Source organism: Rhineura floridana, chromosome 2, assembly GCF_030035675.1.
Source record: "Rhineura floridana isolate rRhiFlo1 chromosome 2, rRhiFlo1.hap2, whole genome shotgun sequence".
NCBI lineage: Eukaryota > Metazoa > Chordata > Lepidosauria > Squamata > Rhineuridae > Rhineura > Rhineura floridana.
The window spans coordinates 115,049,921-115,077,007 of record NC_084481.1 but is presented as its reverse complement, the minus strand read 5'-3'; the positions used below and the strand labels follow the sequence as shown (position 1 = coordinate 115,077,007).

The 27,087-nt window shown below is 41.0% G+C and overlaps 1 protein-coding gene across 6 annotated transcripts in view; it reads right to left on the bottom strand.

Moving 5' to 3' along the window:
* SERGEF (secretion regulating guanine nucleotide exchange factor) overlaps positions 1–27,087 on the bottom strand; it is a 143,619-nt gene that overhangs the window by 56,073 nt on the left and 60,459 nt on the right. For all 6 annotated transcript variants that reach the window (XM_061610223.1, XM_061610224.1, XM_061610225.1 and 3 more), the window contains one exon: positions 2,300–2,336. In XM_061610223.1, the coding sequence (XP_061466207.1) occupies positions 2,300–2,336 (37 nt within the window). The remainder of the gene's footprint in view (positions 1–2,299; positions 2,337–27,087) is intronic.

Genomic DNA, 27,087 nt, shown 5'->3' with positions numbered 1-27,087 from the left:
TTCAAAGAAAGAAGACAAATACATTTCTGTTGAGGTAGAATAGCATGTTATAGTCTTATAATTGTTTCAGTAACAACAACATAACAACAACTCATACTACTAATAATAATTCATACACAATTGCTTGGATCCAAAGATACCACCATGCAATAGAAAGCCCTTCTGCTCATGGATCTGCAATCCCACATAAATCTGCTCTGGAGAATGTCCTTATCCCTTAAAGGCAGTTTTCAGGCAGGATGGGGACTGACCACACATGACCATAATCAACTTTCAGGTCCTAGCCCACCATTCTAAGTTCTAGTAACTAAAACATGCTCACCCATGGCATAATTCCCCTAAGATTTTGCAGAGTATGTAGAAATAATACACTACTTCCCTAAACCTACATTCCTAAACCTATGATGTATGATCTATATTGCGGTGCAGTAAGGGATTATTTGGGTGGGATATAAATTTAATAAATAAATAAAAATAAATAAAACAATTAAACACCACTCCCTTAATGATGTTATCTGACTAAATGTCCATGAGAATGAGACATTTGTTAAAAACCTATCAAAATAATGAGACAAGTACTGTGACTACTTTACTCCCAACTTAAGGATGGAAAACGGAATATCGGTGGACAGCAAAAGAGGTGTAAAGATGTTCTCAAAGCTACTCTTAAAAAATGTAACATGAGCATTGAGAACTGGGAAGCCTTGGCCCATGAGCATCCCAATTGGAGGTCGGCCATTATCAAAGGTGCTATGGATTTTGAAGAAGCACAAGTACAGGGCGAAAGGGACACATGAGCTAAGCGGAAGGCAGGTCAAGCAAATCCTCATCATGACCATCTTCCATCTGGAAACCTATGTCCTCACTGTGGGAGGCTGTGTGGATCGAGAATTGGCCTCCACAGTCACTTATGGACCCACTGTTAAAAACCTTACCCTGGAAGACAATCTTACTCGGCCATGAGTGATCGCCAATGACTGTGTCTACTGCCAATAAGGGATTATAAAATTATAGATGCTGTGTTCTTATGACTTTTGATAAAACATGCTAGTTTCTGAGCCAGGTCTACTGAACTAACTGCAACTGTCTTCTGGCAGTTTACAACCGGCCCCCCTCCTACCACCAATCATTTATGTTCTTGAAGAGTTTATTTCCTAACCACGGAAAAGTAGGTTTAAGGCATATGTTCTGAACAGTCATGATCATATCAGAATAGATGATAGGCATGGCCTGAGTAGACTTTGGAATCCATTTTGGGAACCACAATCCATTTTGAAATTTAGCAAAAGCCTTTCTGAGTGAAGTGTATGTTTTTAGTATAGCAAGGAGATCATACAGGGCCAGATGGAGAACTGGCCCACCCTCCATGGACTCACCTATCAGTCACCTGATGTCACAATGACATCTGGTGATAACTTCAAAGACGTTTGCTGTCAGCAGCAATCAGTTGCTGAGCCTGTCTTTGTCCATTTAACAGTGCTATTTGAATCCAAACCATATCTCCAAACTAATTCAAAGGGTTTCCATTACCAGTGAGCCCCACTTGTGAAGGAACAATCAGAAGTGCACTTTAAGCTCCTGATTGTGCCTTTGTAGCTGCATCTTTATCTGACATATGATGTCAGGTCCTGGGCAGTTGGGCAGTTTGGGGGAAATAGCCTCATGGACCAAATTACAACCACTGCTGGGCCTAATCAAGCCCACAGGCTGAAAGTTTCTCATGCCAGCTCTATAGAATAGATGAGGAGCAGCCAACTTGCTCAGCATTGAGGGCTACATAAATATATGCCATGAACGAAATACTAATAATTTTCATATTTGAGATCTATGCAGTTAACATAACTCATCTTGTTTGTAATTTTCCTAACTTTTAAAGCATTAATAGAAAAAACAACCAAATGAAAAATCTTTTCAAGCTGCGTTTTAAACACTTTGCCGCTGCCCCCCAATTCCTCCTCAAAGCATTTTCAGTTGGCCAACCAGCTTCTTGAAAGTTACATCTTCAATCAATAGGTTTATGTTGGGTTAACGGGCAGCAGCAGAATCCATCAAGTCTTTTTAGAGAAATCCTTGACTGAAAGTCAATGAGAATTTTGACCCAAACGTCATCCAAGTCAGCATTTCCAATTTTCCCATTTCAGATTATGAACATTATGCATAACATTCATTTCCTCTGCCACAATTTGCAAGTTGGTTATAATATACCATAAATGGTAAGTCTGCCATACATGAGACATTCTCGTTTCTGCTCTAATGGAAAAAGAAGTGTTTAAAGCATTTAATAATACAAGCTACTTACCAACTATTGCTAGATTGTGCTCCGAACCACATGCAATCTGCAAAAGAAATGGGAATACAGTGGTAAAGCTAGGCAACAAAGTTTATTCTCATTAGTATAATTTGTACTGTCCAATTCAGAAACCACATCGAATAATGGTGAAAGTAAATCTGTATCATATTTTGAGAATATCAAATTGCTATAATTGTTTAATATACACCATTTATATTCGTCAACAGCCCTAAGAAGGGGGTTTCACCTTGCCTCATTATAATCGGGGCACCTTTCCAGTTTTTAATAGAGAGCCAAAGAGATTTCAAAGGGGTGGAAATTCAGCAAGATTCAAAGTCCCACTTCTGGATACATTTACATGAAACATATTTTAACAGCATGTTGTGATTATATTCATTATTACACCTCATAACAATTATAGTAATGTTGTCAACACAAGACAAACTCTTTTTTTTAAAATTGTGCTTTTGGCATGCATTTCTAGTGCAATGGCCCATTTAATTTTTCATAACAGTGGCCTGTTGACCTGGCCAGAGGTACAGATGTTCCTGAGGAATAATTGCATGTGATCTGCAGCATAGGGATGGGGTGGGAAGGCAACCTGTATACCTTGTTTTCTTGAAACAATATGACACTACTCTTTTCCCCAAAAGTCAATTATAGCTATCATTCATTTTATTAGTAATAAAAATTCTGCTCCTTCGAAGGTCAGATGGCTCTTCAGGGGGAAACCAAGAACATAATCCACTAATTGTACAACTTATATTAACTCAGTCTGTCCTAATTTGAAATGAAAACACCTTACTTGATTTTTTTTCTCCCACTTTGAGTACTTCAGATAAGAACAGTAAAGTAATAACATGCCCAAACAACAGCAGAGCAGCCAAAGGGAAGCCTCCATTTTACTCTCATGAAAAGGTGGTTACACCTGTTTAAGACCCAGGATTAACTCTTACATTGTGGAAGAGACATCCAGCTTCTGCTAGCTCTACTAATTAAGAAAAGGAGCGGGTTGCAAACACTTCCTTCACATTCAAGCCCACAGAAACCACCAATGTGTTCTGTACAGAGAAGGGCTGCAAGTGTCCTATACTAGGACTTGCTAGAGGGGCACTCTCTCACTCAAGCTTACACAAGCAAATTGTTAATTGAATAGTTTGGTTGGTCCAGGACTCTAGAGAAATCAAAACTGCAACTGATTTTGATCTTCCCTTCTTGGTGAATTGTTGCTTTAACTCTTGAACAACAAAGGGGGACATGGATCGATATCAGGACCACAAAGGAGGCAAAAATGTAAAGCCAGGGACTTGATCCAGATCAGGGAGCCCACTACTTCAATTTAGTTTTTAAAAGCCATAAACCAAATTGTTAATTCCATGAATAGCATCATGTATAATTTGGTCCTCACACTTCTAGGTAACATGCATACTGGGAACTTCAACATCCGTCCCATGCCAGAATGCAACTTTCAGATTCATGTGAAACTTATGTATCTCACCATGTTACAGATGCACAGGTTTGCATTTACAGAGAAATATGGAAAGCACTCTGTTCATAGGCTTTTCGTGGTAAGAGATATTCAGAGGTGGTTTACCATTGCCTTCCTCTGAGTTTGTATGTAACTTTACAGTTGACAATGAGGACATTGAACTAGTCAAGGATTATCAATACCTTGGCACAGTCATTAAACAAAATGGAGGCAATAGTCAAGAAATCAGAAGAAGGCTAGGACTGGGGAGGGCAGCTGTGAGAGAACTAGAAAAGGTCCTCAAATGCAAAAATGTATCACTGAACACTAAAGTCAGGATCATTCAGACCATGGTATTTCTGATCTCTGTGTATGGATGTGAAAGTTGGACAGTGAAAAAGGGGCATAAGAGAAGAATCAACTCATTTGAAATGTGGTGCTGGAGGAGAGCTTTGAGCATACCATGGACTGTGAAAAAGACAAATAATTGGGTGTTAGAACAAATTAAACCAGAACTATCACTAGAAGCTAAAATGATGAAACTGAGGTTATACTTTGGACACATAATGAGAAGACATGATTCATTAGAAAAGATAATAATGCTTGGAAAAACAGAAGGGAGTAGAAAAAGAGGAAGGCCAAACAAGAGATGGATTGATTCCATAAAGGAAGCCACAGACCTGAACTTACAAGATCTGAACAGGGTGGTTCATGACAGATGCTCTTGGAGGTCACTGATTCATAGGGTCGCCATAAGTTGTAGTCGACTTGGAGGCACATAACAACAACAACAACATGAAAAGCACTCTGCACAGCCAGAGAAATATCAAAAACCATTCTAAAGTCAAACATTGGGAAGCAATGCTCAAAAGGCTGCCTAGCTCAGTAGAATGCCAGCAACGTTCTGCTAGTTACTGAGAAGGAAAACCTGGGCTAATCAGAAACAAGTGAAATCAAATTGCAATATATAATTGTAAAAAGTGGCTCTCTTTAACCAGTTTGAGTTATACAATCAAGGGTATTGATAAGCAATAATTGCCCAAGCAATCAAGCAATAAGTGCCGCAATCAAGACTATTGATAAATATCGAACACAGAGATGAGATCTCCTACTTATATAGCCCAATGTTGACATCTCAAATGGAACAGAAGCATCTCTAGTTCAATTACACAGAAGCAAAAAAAAAAGGAAGCATCAAGGGATAGCTGGTAACATCATTCAAGGGGAAAAAGACACGAATGAAAAATGCATGGTTATTTTCTATAGCAATTCAAGTAGGGAGATTCACAACAATTTAATCATCTGCCCATTGTTTTTTAAAAAAACTAGATTATTTTCACTCATAAAATATGTCACAAGAAAAGACTCATCATAAGATAGGGTTCCTTACAGCAGAACTAGACATTTTTCCGTATTACTTCCATAAGTGAAAGAAGGATTTAAGATTTCAAACCACAGAAATAAAATCTCCACATGGAAAGGCCAAAGAGCATTTTAAAACAAACTCTGAATTTACCATGTGCTAGGAGAGCCTGGCTGGGAGTCCAGAGTCTGTGAGTTAAAATCCCCACTTGTGTCTCCTGGGTGTCAAGGGCCAGCTAAAGATCACCCCCACAGTGAGTGGCTCAGGGGTTACGTGCCCTGCCACCTGTGCAGCTGTGGGCAAGCTGCATAGTCCCAAGGAGCCCAGATGCCCCCCAGCTGGCAGTTGCGGACAAGGAAGGGGCTGGCTTGTGCAGCTGTGGCAAACTGAGCAGGCCCTAGCCAGCTCAGGAGGACTAGCCTCAGAGGGAGGCAATGGTAAACCCCCTCTGAATATTGCCTACCATGAAAACCCTATTCACAGGGTAGCCATAAGTCAGGATCGACTTGAAGGCAGTCCATTTCCATTTCAGAAACAATAGAATATTAAAGGTATCGATAATAAAAATCAACATGGATCTCTAAGGCAGCAATCCTATACACATTTATCCAGTAGGGCTTACGTCTGAGTAGACATGCCTAAAATTGCACTTTTAATTCTGCATGTTTGAACACTGAGTCTGATACAAATTATAGTTTTAATGTTCTATAAAGAATTAGACATTAACTCTTGCTTCAGTTAGGTTATACATTAAAAATTATCTGCCCATTCAAAATGCTTTGCTCCTGTAGGGAGGAGGGGAAACATGTTTAGAAGGTATGACATTCCAACAATAGCTATTCCAATATTTAATGACAAATCTACACCTTGTAGATCTGCCAAATGAATAAGGGTACAGTCACACTTGCTTTTTTTCTAGATAGAACATAAGATGAGCCCTGCAGGATCAGGCTAATGGCCCACCTAGCTCAGCATCCTGTTCTCACAGTGGCCACCACATGCCTATGAGAAGCATACAAGCAGGAACTGAGCATAATAGCACTATCCATACTTGTGATTCCTAGCAGCTGGTATATATTTTGTGCACATCCCAGATCAAGTACCTATGCAGCCATGAAGCTCAGCGGGAGACCTTGGGCCACTCACTATCTTGCAGTCTAAACAATCTCACAGGGGTTGCTGTGAGGATAAAACGGGGAGAGGAGCCATGTACACTAGAGCTCCTTGGAGGAAATGAAAATAAGGGATATAAATGTAATAAATAGTGTGTTTGCATCAACCACAAGTCATCACAAAATCTGTGAAAGAAAAAGGACAATGTAAGTGCAATACATTAAAATCAGTGACATATGCTGTGCTTTTATATTTTGTTCCAGGAGTGAACCTCTCAAAACTCACTGCCTCCGATGTTCAGGGAACCCACTCATTATGGTTTTGCTATCACTTCCTGTAACAGCTAAATAGGTATGCTGTGTGCAGACAAGAACACTTAAACTGCAAGAAGGAGGCAGAAGATTCCTTCACGCAGGAGGGGGACCCCTGTGCATGAAGGAAAATTGTGGATGTGGTCTTTTTTTGGGGGGGGAAGAACTCTCACAAATGCCATCGTTGAAACTGGGACAGAGGTGAACAAGGAGAGGGGAGATGAATGGAGAGTTGGTTCAGAGGCAGGACCCCAAGTCAGCTTATCCTTTGCACTGTAGCTCTTTACAGAACTGTGATGAGGAGGACTGACCTTGGGTTCTCTGAGCCGGCCCACCCACCCCCTGGCTATGATGGCTGAAAGAGAAAGGAGACAAGATCTTTCTCCCACACCCTCTTGGCCTCAATACCATTGTGGGAGTTTGAACACTTTGAACTCAGGAGATAAACAGATCTTGCTGTGTTCATCTTCCAAACCAAAGGTAAGCCCCCCAAGTTGGTTTGTGTACCAAAAGGCTAGAAAAAGTTGAGCACCAGATGGCTGATGCTCTGATTTATCCCTAGACCCAGGAAACATGGGTGAGAGGTAGAAAGGAAGGTCAGAATAATTTAAAATGTCCAGCTCCTTTCCTTCCCCTTCTCCCTCTCTATCTAGGATTCCACTTGTCTATTGTTATTGCTGCCATCATTTGCCACACAGTCAAAGATCTCTTGCTGAAATGCATATCTATTCATCAGCTAACTTAATCAGAAGGAATCACCCTTCATTAAAATGAGGAATTACAGCACAGGCAAGCAGAGACTCATGCTCTCCAAATAAGAAACAGCCTGCATTTTTAGATTCCTTAACAGTGCAATCCTATACATGCCAACTTAGAAGTAAGCTTCATTAGCTTCAATGGGATATACTCCCAGGTAAATACAAATAGGATGCAAATTTGATTTCAAACAAAGAAATGGTGCATTATTAAGAGGCTTTGCCAAAGGCATAGGAAACCATATAATAGCCATCACATTTGGCAAAGCTTTAGCAGGCATCTAACCATGTATGATACTCATTTTGGAATCTGTGCTGTCCACTTGAACTGGTCTAGCTTACAATGGATGCTTTCCATTTTCATTGCATAGAAACAGACAACCAAGATGCTTATCCTTTTTGCCCTAACACCTGCCTTTGACTTGTACATGTCCCACAAACCAATTATTTTTAGAAGCACCTTCAGGGTTTGTGTACCACTGGGGAATGTTAGCGTAATCAATAAGAACTCAATTTTTTAAATGGAACTCTGAGTTATTTATGTCTTTTAGGCAGCTTAGGTACCAGAAGGGTTATTACTAACATTATAAATTTTAGATCTTTCTCTGCAGACTGCTGTGAAATCTGATGAATACCGAACAGCACTTGAAGATCTCAAGATATGCAAGTTTCTAGCTCTCATGGTTGTATAACCAATGCAATCCCCTTTTGTAACATGCATGCTAAAAGATCAGAAATCAAAGGGGGAGGATTTCTAGTGGTTGAATTTACACAGATCTCTGGGAACAAAGGGATGACTAGGGAACAAAGGAGTATGGGAACATTTCCAGTGCAGAAAATTTCCTTCTTCTCCCTGCCTCTGTTCTTGGCAATCCCTGTCGCTCTTGCTCACACAGTTGCTCTCTGGTACCATTCTGCTCCCACCGAGCAGAGGAGTGATGTAGCTCAGTGACAGAGTACATGTTTTGCAAGCAGAAGGTCACAGGTTCAGTCCCTCCAGCTGTGAACAGGTCTCTTGTCTAAAACCCAGGAGAGTCATTTGCTGTAAGTATAAACAATATTCATACTCCTGTGACTTCATGCATCTGATGAAGTGGGCTTTAGTCCACAAAAACATACAATTTTAAACAGATTTGTTAGTCTTTAAGGTGCCATAGAATTATTTGTCATTTCTTTGTAGATAACAATCTAATCCCAATACCCCTCTGTTGGAAAATTAGACAATACAGATGGACTAATGGTCTGACTCTGTATAAGGCAGCTTCCTATGAGGAACTTTCCTGTGTTGACTATTTCCATTTCCTTTTTAGCCTTTTTCCTCTAACCCCATCCTCATCTTCATTCCTAAGCTTTCTGTCCTCTACAACTTCCTCCTGTATGTAGGGTATCTGTGTTGAAATCAAAATCATGCCCATGGGTTTTTTTAATTAAAGTTAATTGCTACAATTATGTTGTAATTGTGTTTTAAAATATGTTTATACATGACCAGCTACACAAGAACATAGAGATGTACATTCATATGTGTACCCCATGGAAAAACAATGCAGTGTAGTTAAACAGCATCCAAAGCTTGTTTCAAAGTGCATTTTAGGCACACACCTGATTTATGTCTGAGGTTCCTGACCCAGCAAATTATATGAAAGACTAGTTATGAGTAAATATCTCATCTGAACTGACAGTGCTCACAAAAGCCTAGAGCCAAAAGTGGCAACTTATTCAAATGGATGGTCACCTGAAGTAAGACAAATGGTGTTTACTGCCTGAGTAAATGTGTGCAAGGCTGCAGCCTTAATTATTCAATTTTGTTATCTAAATTACACATTTCTGTCCATTATTGCTGTATTTAATCAGTGTTAACAGGAGTTCAGGAAGTATCCACAATTTGTAAATCCCTTGGAATATTTGATGATGCAAAACTCTTTGGGTAGAGTCCACCAGAGTAGTTCCATTAGCTCAAGGATTTCTGTTCGCACAATGGAACTTTCCCTCTCTCTGCGACCCCTGCACCCTTCTCAAATCTGCTCCGGACGACGGGGGGAACTCTCAAAACAGATTTAGGGGGGTCCCAGGGGCACACAGGGAGAGGAGCGGCAGGGGCAGCAGCACAAACTCCTTGTGCTAACTTCATTAAATACCACCCTTTATCTTTAAAATGAAACTTTCTTTTACTTAAAAGAATATTTAAGGAGATTTTAGTAAATGATAATCACATACTGAACATAAATTCATATTTCAAAGATGAAATATCTCCACCTTTACTGCAGCTCTCTCACCACAGATTCACCAAAGCACTTTACAAACAACAGTTTATTTATTTATTTATTTATTTCATTCCATTTCTATACCGCCTCTAGCCTATGGCTCTCTGGGCGGTTCACAGCAAGGAATAAAATACAATACAGTAAAAAAAGAAATCAGATAAAATCCCTAAAACAGACAGCTTAAGCATTTAACAACTGGAAATAAAATTAACTTAACATTAAGCAATTAAAATGCCTGGGAGAATAAAAAGGTTTTAACCTGGCGCCGAAAAGATAGAAGAGTAGGCGCCAGGCGCACCTCATCGGGAAGACTGTTCCATAATTCGGGGGCCACTACTGAAAAGGCCCTGGATCTAGTAACAGCCCTCCGAGCTTCCCTATGGGACAGGACTCGGAGGAGGGCCTTAGATGTTGAACGTAGTGAGTGGGTAGGTTCATAGCGGGAGAGGCGTTCCACAAGGTATTGTGGTCCCGCACCGTGTAAGGCTTTATAAGTCAAAACTAGCACTTTGAATCTGGCCCGGAAACAAATAGGTAGCCAGTGCAAACGCGCCAGAACAGGTGTTATATGTGCGGACCGTCTGGTCCTCGTCAGCAGTCTGGCTGCTGCGTTTTGCACTAGCCGTAGTTTCCGAATTGTCTTCAAAGGCAGCTCCACGTAGAGTGCATTGCAGTAGTCCAATCTCGAGGTTACCAGAGCATGGACGACTGAGGCGAGGTCAACATTATCCAGATAGGGGTGCAGCTGGGCTACCAACCCAAGATGGTAGAACGCATTCCGTGCCACCGAGGCCACTTGAGCCTCAAGAGACAGGAATGGATCGAAAAGGACCCCCAAGCTACGAACCTGTTCCTTCAGGGGGAGTGCTACAATCAGTCAGGACAAGAGGAAGAAATCTGACATTCATCTTGTTCCTCATTAAAATATAAAACCACCCTGCCATCCTGGCCGGAATTTTGCAGAGACACTATCTAGTAATCTCATATGCATTTTGTAGATCTAACAGAAGTCAATGCATTGTATTTGCCTCTCTCAGTGCAAGTCAGGACTGAATGCAGGAACGAAAGATATAAAAGACATTGAACTAAATAATATCACTATTTCAGTATCAGGAGAACATATATCCAATATGTAAGTTACCAAAGTGGTAACTTTACTTCCCTGGGACTGATTCCCTGCTTCATTAGCAATCAGCAATCATATGGGATCATGCACAAGCCTCCATGCTAGGGTCCCTACTAGGGTTGCCAGGTCAGAAGCATCCCAAAACCTGAGAATTTTGGGGCGGGCCCAAGTGATGTCACAGGGCGGGCCCAAGTGATGTCACGGGGTGGGCCCAAGTGATGTCACGGGGTGGGCCCAGAGATGTCACGGGGCGGGCCGAGTGATGTCACGGGGTGGGCCCAAGTGATGCCATTAAGCATGATACATTAAGCATCAATCACAGTTGCTTGGAGCGTACAATTAAAAAAAATATCTGACTGGAAATTAAGCTAGACATCTTAGCTAAAAGATGGAGCCTGGGTAGGGAACATTTAATCTAGCCTACTTGCTTTCGGCAAGAAGGGTTTAAGTGCCTTCAGGCCAGGCCAGTCATCATCTGAGTGAAAAATATACAGCAAAATCTGGAGGTGCCCTGTATTCGGCATTTATAGATCTAAAAAATGCTTTCGACTCAATATCTAGAAGTAAACTATGGGAAAAATTGTATAATTCCAATATTGACATTTGTTTGCTAGCTCTAATATGAGGACTCCACGAAAATACATGTTTGCAGGTTAGATGCAATAAAAAAGGGCATCTGACTAAACCTGTACCAACCTTTAAGGGAGTAAAACAAGGATGTATTTTAGCACCGATGTTGTTTAACATCTATATAAACGAAGTTGCTACATCCTTAACCTTAGTTTCCTCCCATCCACCAAGATTAAAGGAAATCCCTAGATCTATTCTAATGTATGCCGATGACCTGGTATTATTTTCAAGAACTCCAATAGGCCTAAAGCGATTACTGGCCACCTTGGCGACAGTATGCTCAAAGGAACAACTTATAATAAATAATGATAAAAATTATGATTTTTAGCGCCAAAAGGAAAAGGTCGAACCATTGTTGGCGCCTTAACGGGCAATCTATAGAACAAGTTCATGTGTTTAAATATTTGGGGATAACTTTTCAGTCAAATAAATCATGGCAATTGCACACGAAAATGTTAATCATGAATGCAAAGAGAACATCGAAAGCCATATTATCCTTTTTTTATAATAAAGGAGGCCAGCTCATACCAGCAGCTGTTAAACTGTTTGTAGCGAAAGTTGTACTGCAGTTAATATATAGCACTCAAATTAGCACTTGTACAAATTTTCTAGCCTTAGAGGTGGTACAAAACACCTTTTTAAGATCAATTCTAGCTGTCCCGTCTTGTGTTCCAAACTGTATTCTAAGACTAGAAACGGGACTTCCAACTATTGAATCTCGGATTTGGTGCATAAGAATTACTTATTGGTTAAAACTAATATTCAACCCGGGTGGATTAGCACCCCACATTCTAAAGGATAATTTTGAGTCAGCGTGGAAAAAATTAATCCTAGACAAAATCTCATTTATAGGATTCTCACCATCTTTAATATTAGATATGGGCTATGAAAAGGCTAAACAGAGTATCCTTCAGAGAATTAGAGACATTGACCATCAGCAACAACTAATGTTAGTGAAGAAGACGAGATATAATAGTAATCCATCGGTTCCTATGGCCTATTTATCGAATCTTACCCAACCAAAAAGGCATAGAGCTTTTACCTTAGCAAGATTCAATGTCCTTCCATCGGCCTTGCTTGTAGGCAAATTCAATAAAGTCCCATATCAGAACAGAAAATGTCCATGTGATAATGAGGAGGTTGAAACAGTTATACATGTTTTATTATATTGCCCATTTTACTCTGATTTTAGACAGCAGATAATTACCCCCATTATAGCTCCAATACCAGGTAGAATAAAGAGTTTTTATTGGATGATCATTCCCATGACGTAACTGAAAAGGTTGCGAAATTCTGCGAATTAGCCATTCGACGCAGTAAACAATGTGCAGACAAAAGGGGTACCTAGTCAATAATTTTAAATTAAATGAATCTTTTAAAAGTAATGGAAAAAAGAATGGTGCTAGTTAAAAGTTTTATGAATGTGTTTGATATCAGAATCTGTTATATGTATGTTGTAACATTGTATGTTTTTTTGGTCAATGACCGTAATAATAAATTATCTATCTAATCATATGGGATCATGCACAAGCCTCCATGCTAGGGTCCCTACTAGGGTTGCCAGGTCAGAAGCATCCCAAAACCTGAGAATTTTGGGGCGGGCCCAAGTGATGTCACAGGGCGGGCCCAAGTGATGTCACGGGGTGGGCCCAAGTGATGTCACGGGGTGGGCCCAGAGATGTCACGGGGCGGGCCGAGTGATGTCACGGGGTGGGCCCAAGTGATGCCATTAAGCATGATACATTAAGCATCAATCACAGTTGCTTGGAGCGTACAATTAAAAAAAATATCTGACTGGAAATTAAGCTAGACATCTTAGCTAAAAGATGAACCCTGGGTAGGGAACATTTAATCTAGCCTACTTGCTTTCGGCAAGAAGGGTTTAAGTGCCTTCAGGCCAGGCCAGTCACCAGAAGGTCATTGTAGGAAGAAAGGAGCCTAGAGTTGTGGAGATGTTAGATGGGAGCATTCTGGAGTAAAGATGGATGCCCCTGAAGGCCGCAATTCTAAACACACGTACTAAGGGACTAAGCCCCCATAGAACTCAACAGGACTTACTTCTGAGTAGATATAGTTTGGATTGTGCTGTTGGTAAAGCTTGATTAGGGATCCTCTGCAAAGACATCCATATCCAAGCAGGGTTGGCAATCCCCTGCCTGGAATGTCCTGCCCTTATCTTTTAATGTGGCTGCTCCAAACTTCTTTACAGATTTGACCCTTCACTTCAGAAAGAGGTCTGAGAAATGAGTAAGAGTAAGAAGATTCTCTACCCTTTCTGTCTGCATAGATGCCCTCATCCTTCCCCTGCACCCAGCAGAAGCTCTAGGCCAGGCGGGACACAGTGGCATCTCATAGAGGACACCCTCCCCTTTCATGGGGTGTATGATTTGTCCTGGCCCAGAGCAGATTTTGGGGTGGGCACCCCCATTTACTTATTTTTCCTGTATGTCTTTTTCTGCTTTGATTTTGTATAGATGCCCTCTTCTGTGCCCTGCACCCAGGAGAAGCTCTGGGCCAGGCGGGACGCAGTGGCATCTCGTAGAGGACACCCTCCCCTTTCCTGGGGTATATGATTTGTGCTGTCCCAGAGCAGATTTCGGGGTGGGTGCAGCCAAAAGCTCTGCTCATGGCCGGAGTTCGATTCCAACGGAAAGAGGAAGTCAAATCTCCGGTAAAAGGGGTCAAGGTCCACTCAGCCTTCCATCCATCCGTGGTCGGTAAAATGAGACCTGGCATATGCTGGGGGGTAAAGAAAGGCCGGGGAAGGAACTGGGAATCCCACCCCATATATACGGTCTGCCTAGTAAACGTCGCAAGACGTCACCCTAAGAGTCGGAAACGACTCGCACTACAAGTGCGGGGACACCTTTACCTTTTTACCCCCAGTTACTTATTTTTTTCTATGTGTTTTTGTCCATTTTGATTTTGCATTGATGCATCCGTGCGTGCCCTGCGCCCAGCAGAAGCTCTGGGCCAGGCGGGACGCAGTGGCATCTCGTAGAGGACACCCTCCCCTTTCCTGGGGTATATGATTTGTCCTGTTCCAGAGCAGAGTTTGGGGTGGGCACCCCCAGTTATTTATTTTTTATGCTGTTATGACATCATTATGTATTTATGATAATATCAGAAGCCTGATAATTTTGATTGCATAAATGTATTGTTATTCTTGACAGGGAGAGTCCCCCGATCACAACGATATATCATACAGGGTACCCCAACATATATTTTGGGGTTCAGAGACATGTTAAGTTTGGTTTGAAGTTGCTGTAGTTGTCAACTCTTCTTTTTTAGTGTTTTGAACTTTCAAGCAAATAAGGAACTGGGAACTAGGAACCAGCTTCAGCATCGTATCAGTTAACTAGATTAAACAGTCGCAGGAGGTGGCTGACGTTTTGGTGTACAGTAGAGCCCTGCTAATACGGTGGGTTAGGGACCAGGCCCCCGCCGTAAAGCGGAAATCGCCATAAAACGGAACCCCATAGACTATAATGGCTGCGTCGAGCGAAAATGACGCGAAAGCATCGCAAAATGGCAAAATAGGCTTTAAAATGGGGAATTTCCCCTGATTGAAAGCTGCCGCATCAGCGGAACGCTGTAAAGCGGAACGTCATAAAGCGGGGCCCTACTGTATATCTCGGGAACCAGACCACCTAGAAACTTAATTTTTTTTTAAATTGAAGCTGAGAGTCTGGAGATTAAGGGGTGCTAGCTGGAAAAACAGAGGGGGCCCCCAAAACTGGAGACTCTGGCCGAAAACCGGAGACCTGGTAACTCTAGTCCCCACAGGTGCTAGCATCCATAATGTATGTGAAATCAGCAATGCCATCATTTATTTAAACCATTTTTTTAAAAAAAATAGTGATTTTGGTAAAATAATATAGAGTTGTATCCAACCCTGCCATTCCACTTGCACAACAGTCTTTCACTTGGAGCACTTCCCCACCGCATACCCTGAAAATGTTGGGGGATCCTCTGAGCAGATTTGGGGGACACACAAGGAGACAAAGGTGAAGTCCTACCGTGTGAGTGAAATGCCATTCACACAGCATTGGATACAATCCATAAAGTATTACTTAATATCATGATTCAACTATCTAAATGCTACTGGAGTGAATGGAATCTTTTCACGTCAAAGTAGTAACCATGCCATCCCTGGTAATAAATGACCCGGGCTATATTTATTTATTTGTAGGCATTTTTGCCCCATCCTTCAAATAAATCCCCAGAATGACTTAATAATAAAACCAAAATACAAAAAGTCAGGCAAACCAAATAAAACAACATATCAAAAATAATATGCTTAAAGCAGCAAAATCTATGAAAGAACAGCACAAAGTCATCAGCAGAGTTTTAAAAAAGGCCTTGGAAAATAAAAACAAAGCCAGGTGCAACTCTGGGGATAGTCAACATAGCATTACCACCAAGAAAGTATTTTCCTCAGTTCCCATCAACGCGCCGTATTAGGGCCCATAATGAAGATTTTAGAGCATAGAAACGCACATGGCTACTCCTGCAGGTACTCTGGAGTGTAAATATCTTATACTTCCAATGCCTAAATAGTTGTGAAGAAGAAAATCTTTTATTTCTCTTTTCGGTACTGTGGCCATGCATTAAAATAGTCATTCATCTTCAGGTCTTTAACTTTGTAATGCATTCCAATCTACTCATCAGGCTCTGTTATTTTTGTTTTGTGTTGTATTAAGTATATGCACTAGAGAAGAATAGGATGGGCAGGACCACTTTCCTTTGCAGTTAAAACTTTGTGATTTGGTGTACAAAAGTATTAAGAAATGCCTTCACTACATATATATCCTCAAAGGCATAGCATATATGTTTAGGGGATACTATTTATTTTGTGACACTGTGCCTTATTTCTACTTGTGAAAATCAGTTCCCAAAGGTTTATCACACTATCTAGATTAGAATAAGCAAGAAACAGAATGCAAGATGGAACTATGCAGATATGTCTCTGCATAGACACACCCTGTGTACTCAAGTTGTTCTAGTAAAATATAACAGCTGTTTCCTCACTAGTTCTCCAGGCTCTGACCACCCTAAGTGGAATCCTTTTCATAAAATGTTCAGTTATCCAGGCTAGTTGATACTGTCTTTCCCTTCTATGTATTATTTTACCCCTGTAAAAAAGAAACAATCTAAAGGCTACTTAAGACTAGAATCTTTTATCAAAATTTGAAATCTATATTTAGCCACAGGTACCTTAAAAAACCAGGCCAATTCTTTTTCTTTATTTCTTTTTTGGCAACAAAAAACTTACTCTCTTTGGGTTTAGAAGTCAAAAGGGATTGATAAATAGTAACAGAGACTTGCAAATCAGTAAAGATCAACAGTTACATAACACTGCATAATCATTCTTTTCTTGGGCTGTTCCTTCATGTATTTGATTTGTAGTTTGACATATCCCATTTATATTTGGTATGCATAATTCCACAGTTATAGAAAAAGAAGTGAGAGTTTAATTAGAAAAACTGTCAGTTTCCAAGAATCTAAGGTTTGAAACCTTCTGGATCACATCAGTCTTGATAAGCAGAAGGCACTTTACCAACACCCAAGTCACCTACATTTAGCAATCACATGCATTATAAACACCCTTTTAATGATGTAAGTATATACTTCAACAGTCAAGATTCATAAATTAGTAGGCAGGATATTTCAGGATAGTGGGGTACTTCAGAAGGTTTGCATGTGTTCATACAGAAGTTAATACAATTTTTTCAGTGTACTAGGACATTAGGCAATGGGAAAATATTTTTTAAATTGTTCCAAGATTCTACAGTAGTGAAAAATGATGTTCCCTTAATACCAACAATGCTTTATAAAGATTATGTGTGCCCCTTCCCAGCACTAGAGGTGTAGTCATCTGGGGTTTGGGGGGTCTTAGACTCCTTACCTTTTTGGAAGCAGGGTCTCAGCAATGCCCCTATGTCTCCAGCATCCTACGAGCCAATCAGCATGAAAGGGGAGTGTGTTAGCCACTAAGAAGAGTCTTCTAACATGCTTCCTTGTCCTTTCCTGCTGATTGGAGCAAATCAGAGTGAAGGAAGCTGAGAAGATTCTTTTCAGTAGCTAACACTCTCTGCTTTCATGCTAATAGGCTTCTAGGGACATATGTTGTTGCTGGAGAGGGTTAACAAGTATCTCATCCTCAACCCAGTAGTGTGTGTGTGTGTGTGTGTGTCTGTCTGTCTGTCTGTCTGTGACAATTATGAAGCAAACCAGCAGTTCTGAATTTGCCACTACACTACTGCCTAGCACTAATGGCCAATGAAGATTCAGAAGGGTTAATTTTATTTCATTTCCTGCACTTTCCCCTCATAGTAAAATATGTAGATACTATAGTAGGGTCTTCTACAGAATTATGCTTTTTAAAGGGATGATTATGTACAAACAATTAACAGAACCCATAAAATTAGCATTCCAGACATGTACTAGGTATATATTAAAATAATCACATGGGCTGTATTCAAAGAAGTAGTTTTACTAGAGCAAGGACTTCTGGCAGTGCAACAGAACTCTTCTCCTCTTCCTACACATGTTCCTAAATCTGTTCGTCATTTCCCCCAACCCTCCGGAGCAGACTTTGGGAGAACACAGAAAAAGGAGGAGAATTTCTGTTGCACAAGCAGAAATCCTTGCACTAACAAGACTGCTTCATGGATACAACCCATGAAATCAGATAATTCATCAGTATTCAAAAATTCATATATTTACATATCATATGGTCCAAAATATGTTTTTATTTTCTTTTTGCTCACATGCCACACTTCCTCTTCATTCTACAGTTTAGGCTATACCATTCAGCCATTTCAGAATTACTCCTTAATAATGAGCCATAAATGTGTGAACTCTCCTGGAGATGATTCATTGGCTCATACGCTGCAGAAACTATACAAAATGCTTGTCTGATTCAAGACCTAGTTTTAACAGCTGTACTTTTATATCTGACAAAGTATCAGTAATGACTGACAACCATAGGGGAGTTCTCATGCTACTGCAGAAAAACTGGATAAATTTCTAGAGTGGACTGTGCTTGGCATCTAGCACATATTGTGGCAGGCAAAGGTACGACTGTGCTCTCCTTTAATTCCCAAGACTTTCTAGTCAGTGTATCCAACTAGGACTGCAGAGTCCCAAGTTCAAATTTCAATACACACATAAAGGTTACATAGTGACTTTGGGCATTTTGCTGCATCTAACCTATTTCACAAGGTTGTTGTGAGGAAAAGAGAGGGTGGAGAGAACCAGGCACATTGCCCTGAGCTTCTTGGAAGCCAGGCAGAACAAAATTATAATAAAAATGTAACGAAGAAATAAAATAGCATGAACTATTAGGGGTTTCATGTCAATGGCTGTGTCGCATATGTTGGAGAGAGTACCCTGCTATTTCATGATGCAGACAGGATGGCAGCACACAAACCAATTCCTTCAAAATGCCACAGGCCAAAGTGGAGGTGATGTAATTGGAACCAGAGACAGGATACTAGCAAACATGTTTAAGGTACCCATCAACAAATTGTATGTGCTGATTTCATATACAATTAAACTGCTCCAAGAAGTGAAATATTCAAGTTGCTTTTTGAACATAAAGAACCCATGAACATAGGCTGCAACCAGCTGTGGTGAAGCTATATCAAGAGCTGGCAAACATGCTTCATTAATCCTCCAGGGATGTGAGAATAATGATGATCTGAATCCCAAGGCATATTTATTTGAAGGAGTTGCTGCATCCCAGATGAGTAAGAAACAGACCCTTAAAGAATCAGCCTGAGGATGTCAAGTACCATGCTGTGGCAAAAGGATTTTTAAGCCTGTTCATGGTTTTCACAAAGTGAAATTTTAAGCTGTAATCATGGCTGCTGTTCTATTTGACACTCAAGACAGAGAACAAATTCAGCTTCTCTGAATAGAAACCCTTAAGAAATCTCCCAATGTCATGCCACAATGAAAAGGATATGGCAACCATACTGTGAACTGAAACCATTCAGTTCAAAAGTCTATTGATATACCTCTTCTCTGCAGAGGCCTCCTACAAAAGCAGCCCTGAAGAGAAGACAGATCCATTCACCAGTCTTTTCCATGTGGATCTGCTGTCACCAGAGCTGCATCTTGTCATCTGAACCCTAAGGAGGCACCTCTAGCATGGATTCTTATGAATGGACCATGGACTCCTCAGGGGATCAGTAAAGGCCTGAGAAATTTCCCCAAAGAAGTCCTCATAGATTGAAACCTGTTGCCTCGAAGAAACCAACGGCTGCAGAAAAATACACTGGCATGTTAATTGCCCAGATTCAGCATGCAGGGGATGGGACTTTAATTTTGACTATTTAGCCAAGGCTGAAAAGCTCTGGTAGTTGCTCCAGGACAGTGCTGACACCACATGCTCTCCCTGCCTCAGCTGCAGGACTGCTAACCATGGTCATGAACCTACTGAGGTCTGAATCAGCATCTTAGTCCAGACTTTCCACGGGAACCATGTTCTTTTTTCCACCACCACCACCTGCCCCCCTATGAGCTCTGCTGTTCCCATCCCAAAAGAGTTAAGTCTGGCGTTATGAGAGAGCCACTGCAGCTCTCATTCTGAAATTTGGCAAGCTTCATCCCCTCAGGAGGGGTAACCATGCCTGCCATTGCATCACATTCTGGCAGAAAATGAAAAAGTTATACACTTTTCATTTGGTTTTTTTTAAATCAATCTTTAAACGTGCCATCCTGGATGTATCTGCATACAATTTGGCTGGGTTTATTCACTGTGGCAGGGCTTTTTCTGCAAATCTTCCTGCAAATTTCATCCACTTTGGGCCAAAAGGGGGGAAAAGTTATAACAGTTTTAGATTTCCTTTTATATTGAATGGGGAACACAGAACTTCACCTTATACAGAGTGATTCAGAACATGGAGCATTAACTAAGGTGAATAGAGCACAGAGTGACTCAATCAGATCAGAATTTTAGATTTTAAGGGTACTATTTGTCCCCTTTCCCACCACCCCCATCACTTTTCTGTTGTTTCCCTGCGTTCATTTTAGAATGTAAGCCCTTTAGGATAGGATCCAAAGAATTACACATTCCATGCACCCAAAAGACCTTTGAACTTGAGTTGCTCAGACAACAGCCCCCATGCAACATGCCAACCCTGTTTTGAAACCAAGCAGAGTTTCAAAAGTAGCATCTGATATGGCAAGTGGGCTGCCATTCAAAGAAAACATTTAAAAAATCCAACTGGGCACACCTAGGCCTTCAAGCATATGCAAAAATGCTCTTTGGTTTTCAACTCAATCTTCTATACAAAACTAATAAATAAAGAAGCCTGTCCAAAGGATCAGATCACCAAACAAAAAGATAGCAAATAAATAGTTAAATTGCTTTCCACTTTGCCTCTGGCCAAAGGTTTTCCAGGTTAGCATTGAAGGCTACAGCATCAATGTTAAATTAAAAAGGTGGCAGAGCAGCTTTTAAACTGACTGAGGGGGGAAACCCGACAGGAGCTGAGGAAGGTCTGGTTCGGAATAAACCTCCCCCCTGGGATAAAGACCAAAGAAATGATGAAATTTTAAAAGGGGTAGGCCTAGAAGTAGGCATTGTGAGAGCAGGGGCACAGGATATAAATTCAGAAGAGCAAAATTACCACAGGCCTAACCACAAGTGCCAAAGACATTTGAAGAGAGACACTGCTTACAAGTGCCTGTACACTAATGCTAGGAGCCTCCGAACCAAGATGGGAGAACTGGAGTGCTTGGTCTTAGAGAAGAGCATTAATACAGTGAGCATAATGGAGACCTGGTGGAATGGAGAAAACCAGTGGGATACGGTTATCCCTGGATATAAACTATATCGGAAGGACAGGGAAGGACGTATTGGTGGTGGTGTCGCTCTATACGTGAAAGAAGGCATTGAATCCAGCAAGCTCGAAACCCCAAAAGAGGCAGACTCCTCCACAGAATCGTTGTGGGTGGCGATACCATGCCCCAGGAGGGATTTAATACTGGGAACGATCTATCGTCCCCCTGATCAAAATGCTCAGGAAGACCTTGAGAGGAGATATGAAATTGAGGAAGCATCCAAACTAGGAAATGTGGTAGTAATGGGTGACTTCAACTACCCAGACATAGACTGGCCGCATATGTGTTCCAGTCACGACAAAGAAGCAAAATTTCTAGATATTCTAAATGACTATGCCCTAGACCAGTTGGTCATGGAACTGACCAGAGGGACGGCAACCCTGGACTTAATCCTCAGTGGGGACCGGGACCTGGTGCGAGATGTAAGTGTTGTCGAACCGATTGGGAGCAGTGACCATAGTGCTATTAAATTAAACATACATGTAAATGGCTAATTGCCAAGAAAATCCAACACGGTCACATTTGACTTCAAAAGAGGAAATTTTACAAAAATGAGGGGATTGGTAAAAAGAAAGCTGAAAAACAAAGTCCAGAGGGTCACATCACTCAAAAATGCTTGGAAGTTGTTTAAAAACACTACATTAGAAGTGCAACTGGAGTGCATACCGCAGATCAGAAAAGGTACTGTGATGTCCCGGTATTTTAATGTCTGTAAATATGGTAAGTGCGGGTTTATTAAGTGATATATGGTAAGTGACTGAGTGAGAGGGGGGAGTACATGGGCCAGAATGCTGGAGAATGCTGTATGATGATTGGCTGAGTGTTTGAGTGGCTGAAGGTATAAATGAGAGGATGACAGTTGGTTCAGGGTTCTGTTTTGTGGGGGAGGTCGGTTGGTTGTGGAGTGTGGATTGGAGTTGGTTGTGGGTTGGATTATATTTGGCTGGTATTTAGGCAGAATATATAAGACTGGAAACATAAAGAGTAACACTAAATGAAACCATACGCTTATTGAACATTCCTAAAGTAATCTTGTTATTTCCTGGTGTTATCAAATAAATACTTTTATTGGTTTACCAAAAGCCTGATCCTTGGCTGGGGATACACAGACCAGAAGGGAGGGCAGGGTAATTACCAAGGCTGGAGGGAAACAGTATCAAATAAATGGTGGCAGCGGTAAAGGGAGATATTGTAATATTGTTAAGTATCCAGAGCAACCAGGATTGTATGCTTTATAGACAAAGAGACAAGGGGGGATTGTGGACAGCAAGGGCAACCAGACACAAAGTTACAATAAGCCATAGGGAGACTAGGCGAAGTCTCTAGCAGTATTGTTTACAGGGAGTGGCTGGTGGTGCTGCCCAGCAGTGGGATCTTGTGAGATCTGTGCTAGGGTGAGCTAAAGAAAAATAAAAATTACATTTGTCCCTGGTGGGAGCCACAGGTGGGAGCCTGACAGGTGGTGCCAGTGGGAGGAACATTACAGGTACCGCCAGGGCCAAGAAGATGCCAGCATGGTTAACGAGCAAAGTCAAGGAAGTTCTGAGAGGCAAAAAGTCTTCCTTCAGAAAATGGAAGTCTTGTCCGAATGAAGAAAATAAAAAGGAACACCAGCTCTGGCAAAAGAAATGCAAGAAGACAATAAGGGATGCTAAAAAAGAATTTGAGGAGCACATTGCTAAGAACATAAAAACCAACAAAAAAAATTCTATAAATACATTCAAAGCAGGAGACCATCTAGGGAGGCGATTGGACCCTTGGATGATAAGGGAGTCAAAGGTCTACTAAAGAACGATAAGGAGATTGCAGAGAAGCTAAATGAATTCTTTGCATCTGTCTTCACAGTGGAATAGGGCAGATCCCTGAACCTGAACTAACATTTGCAGGAAGGGATTCTGAGGAACTGAGACAAATAGTGGTAACGAGAGAGGAAGTTCTAGGCTTAATAGACAATATAAAAACTGACAAATCACCGGGCCCAGATGCCATCCACCCGAGAGTTCTCAAAGAACTCAAATGTGAAATTGCTGATCTGCTAACTAAAATATGTAACTTGTTCCTCAGGTCCTCCTCCGTGCCTGAGGACTGGAAAGTGGCAAATGTTACACCAATATTCAAAAAGGGATCCAGGGGGGATCCCAGAAGTTACAGGCCAGTTAGCTTAACTTCTGTCCCTGGAAAACTGGTAGGAAGTATTATTAAAGCTAGATTAACTAAGCACATAGAAGAACAAGCCTTGCTGAAGCAGAGCTAGCATGGCTTCCGCAAGGGAAAGTCCTGTCTCAGTAACCTATTAGAATTCTCTGAGAGTGTCAACAAGCATATAAATAGAGGTGATCCAGTGGACATAGTGTACTTAGACTTTCAAAAAGCTTTTGACAAGGTACCTCACCAAAGACTTCTGAGGAAGCTTAGCAGTCATGGAATAAGAGGAGATTGGTTAAGAAGCAGAAAGCAGAGAGTAGGAATAAATGGACAGTTCTCCCAATGGAGGGCTGTGGAAAGTGGAGTCCCTCAAGGATCGGTATTGGGACCTATACTTTTCAACTTGTTCATTAATGACCTAGAGTTAGGAGTGAGCAGTGAAGTGGCCAAGTTTGCCGACACTACTAAATTGTTCAGGGTTGTTAAAACAAAAAGGGATTGCGAAGAGCTCCAAAAAGACCTCTCCAAACTGAGTGAATGGGCGGAAAAATGGCAAATGCAATTCAATATAAACAAGTGTAAAATTATGCATATTGGAGCAAAAAATCGACCAGGAGAGAGACCTCGGGGTTGTAGTGGACAGCACGATGAAAATGTCGACCCAGTGTGCGGCAGCTGTGAAAAAGGCAAATTCCATGCTAGCGATAATTAGGAAAGGTATTGAAAATAAAACAGCCGATATCATAATGCCGTTGTATAAATCTATGGTGCGGCCGCATTTGGAATACTGTGTACAGTTCTGGTCGCCTCATCTCAAAAAGGATATTATAGAGTTGGAAAAGGTTCAGAAGAGGGCAACCAGAATGATCAAGGGGATGGAGTGACTCCCTTATGAGGAAAGGTTGCAGCATTTGGGGCTTTTTAGTTTAGAGAAAAGGCGGGTCAGAGGAGACATGATAGAAGTATACAAAATTATGCATGGCATTGAGAAAGTGGATAGAGAAAAGTTCTTCTCCCTCTCTCATAATACTAGACCTCGTGGGCATTCAAAGAAGCTGAATGTTGGAAGATTCAGGACAGACAAAAGGAAGTACTTCTATACTCAGCGCATAGTTAAACTATGGAATTTGCTCCCACAAGACGCAGTAATGGCCACCAGCTTAGATGACTTTAAAAGAACATTAGACAAATTCATGGAGGACAGGGCTATCAATGGCTACTAGCAATGATGGCTGTGCTCTGCCACCCTAGTCAGAGGCAGCATGCTTCTGAAAACCAGTTGCCGGAAGCCTCAGGAGGGGAGAGTGTTCTTGCACTTGGGTCCTGCTTGCGGGCTTCCCCCAGGCACCTGGTTGGCCACTGTGACAACAGGATGCTGGACTAGATGGGCCACTGGCCTGATCCAGCAGGCTCTTCTTATGTTATCACTAACACACTGACAATAGAATCACTACAAATGGTAAAAAAAATTACCCATAAAAGGTGCATTCATGAGAAAATGACGCACATATTCGAATACTTTGGCGAAAGACTGGCTTCTTAGGCAGAGAGTCTTAGGCATACTTTTGTTCATAAAAACCAACTGACTTTCTCTCAAAAGTAGATAAAATGTAGTATTATCTCACCAGCTGAAAATGCAAAAAAACTCAAATTCATGTTGAATTGTCAGTGACTATTATTTTGAAAGAGAGAACTTCACATCATTTCCTCATTGCCCAATCATATGACACAATTTGTGTGTGCCAGTGAAGTAGATATTATTAGTTCTTCATTAGTTACCACCATGGATCACCAGTGATATCACATAGCCACATAACTAAGTGTACCAACGCAACTTGCCAACAATTGTACCTTTTGTGCATGAAGATGTGTGGCGCAAAACAATAATCAATAAAGCCAATACTTTATTATGTACTTGAAGCCTCAAATATAGGTACTATAAAACACAACCTTCACCATGCTGTACTGTGGATAATTCACTTGCAATATTTTACATGAAAAGCTCATGTAAGAGCTTAATACAATGATGCTTCTAACTGTGAACCAATAGGATTTAGGCAGTAAATTCATTGGAGCTTTACTGCTGACATAACTCTGCAGATTACTATGCATATCAGGGATGAGGGATTTCTGTACCCCTCCAGATATCATTGGACTCCAGCTCCCATCAGCTATAGCCAGCATGGCCCATGCTTGGAGATTATGGGAGCTGTAGTTCAGCAATATCTGGAAAACCATAGGTTCCTCGTCCTTGCTTTACAGTAAGTTCAGGCTTCCAGTGTTACATCTCATTGAAACACACAAGTTTAATCACTTATTTAATAAATACTAGAGATCTCTATAGGACTTGAGCATGGCAAAATGTCTTCAAAGGGTGATGCTATCTAGCTTCATCCACTTCAATGTGATGTGTAGAGAGCTCCCGTAAAATTCAAACAGAGGTTGGTGATGTGATTCCATCATATACAAGATATTGTGCATTATGTGCAATGAGAGAAGGAAATTAGTGTGGTTTCAATGCATAGTCTCATAAATCTTCTCAAAAATATATTTGCTGTTTATAGAGAAGGTGAGAAAAATAACAGTACTTACCTTATGGCCAGTATCTTTAGATATGAGTAGCTATGTAACCACAACTACATTTTTTATGACAAGAAAATGAATCTCATTCAACATTTGTGACAGAAATGTTTCCTTTTCTAGTTCTCAAAAGTTGGTTCCCTCTTCCTGACACAGATACCTATTTTATGCCAAAATCTGGCAGTTTTGGAGAAAACATAACTACTCTTAGACAAACAGGACTTCCTATTGCTGCAGGAACAGAAGCTCAGTAAAGTCAATTAAGAACCCATGTGGAACTGCAGAGGAAAATTTAGAGAGCATCAGAGTAGATCACCCTTCTTAGAATTCCTCCTAGTCCAAAGGTATTTTTTCTTCCCCTCAAACGCAAGGTAACTTATGGGTCTTTTTAAGAACTCAACAGAAGAGCTTCCCGCGCAAATGCATGCCAAAATGTGTATTGTAAATACTCTACTTAACAGGTTAATGATGATTTGATTTAACAAATACAGTTAAATTAGTCAGTCAATTCAAGTACGAAATGAAAAGGTTTCAAAGCCCCACTGCAGTTTTAGACTCTAGAATGCTGAGCTGTGGTACAGACTGCCACCAAAACTTCAAGTTCTTTTCACCGTAGCCAACACGGTGCCCTCCAGGAGATGTTGGACTACAACAACTTCCATCAGTCCCAGCAAGCATGAAAAATGGTCAGGGACTGTGGGAGCTAGAGTTCCAACAACAGTTGTAAAGTAACACATTGGGCTAATCCTGGTATATGCCTTTGCAGTGGGTTGGATCCAGACTTAGTCATGCTTAATCCATAAAATCAATGCCACTTATGTTTTGTCATGACTAATTTGTCCCACTGACTTTAATGGGTCTCTAAGCATGACTAGATCTGGATCTAAACCGACATGCATATTTTTGTGTTAAACTGCCTTCTCCCAGCAACAATCCTGGCTTGACAGCAAGTGCACTGAGCCAGCACACAAGGTGTTTGGTTTTTAAAAAAAGGTAGAACAATTAACGTTCAGCATTGTGATGTGTCCAAATATAAGGAAAAGAGAATGGACCACAACATGAAAAAAGTGTCTTCATTGTGTTAAAGAAAGACGGGAGTATCTGCTGTGCTGAGGCAATGCTTTTCCATAAGCTGCAGTGTCTGTGAAGCACAGCCCATATGATGCAGAGGGTGTGGTGTTTTTTTCTGC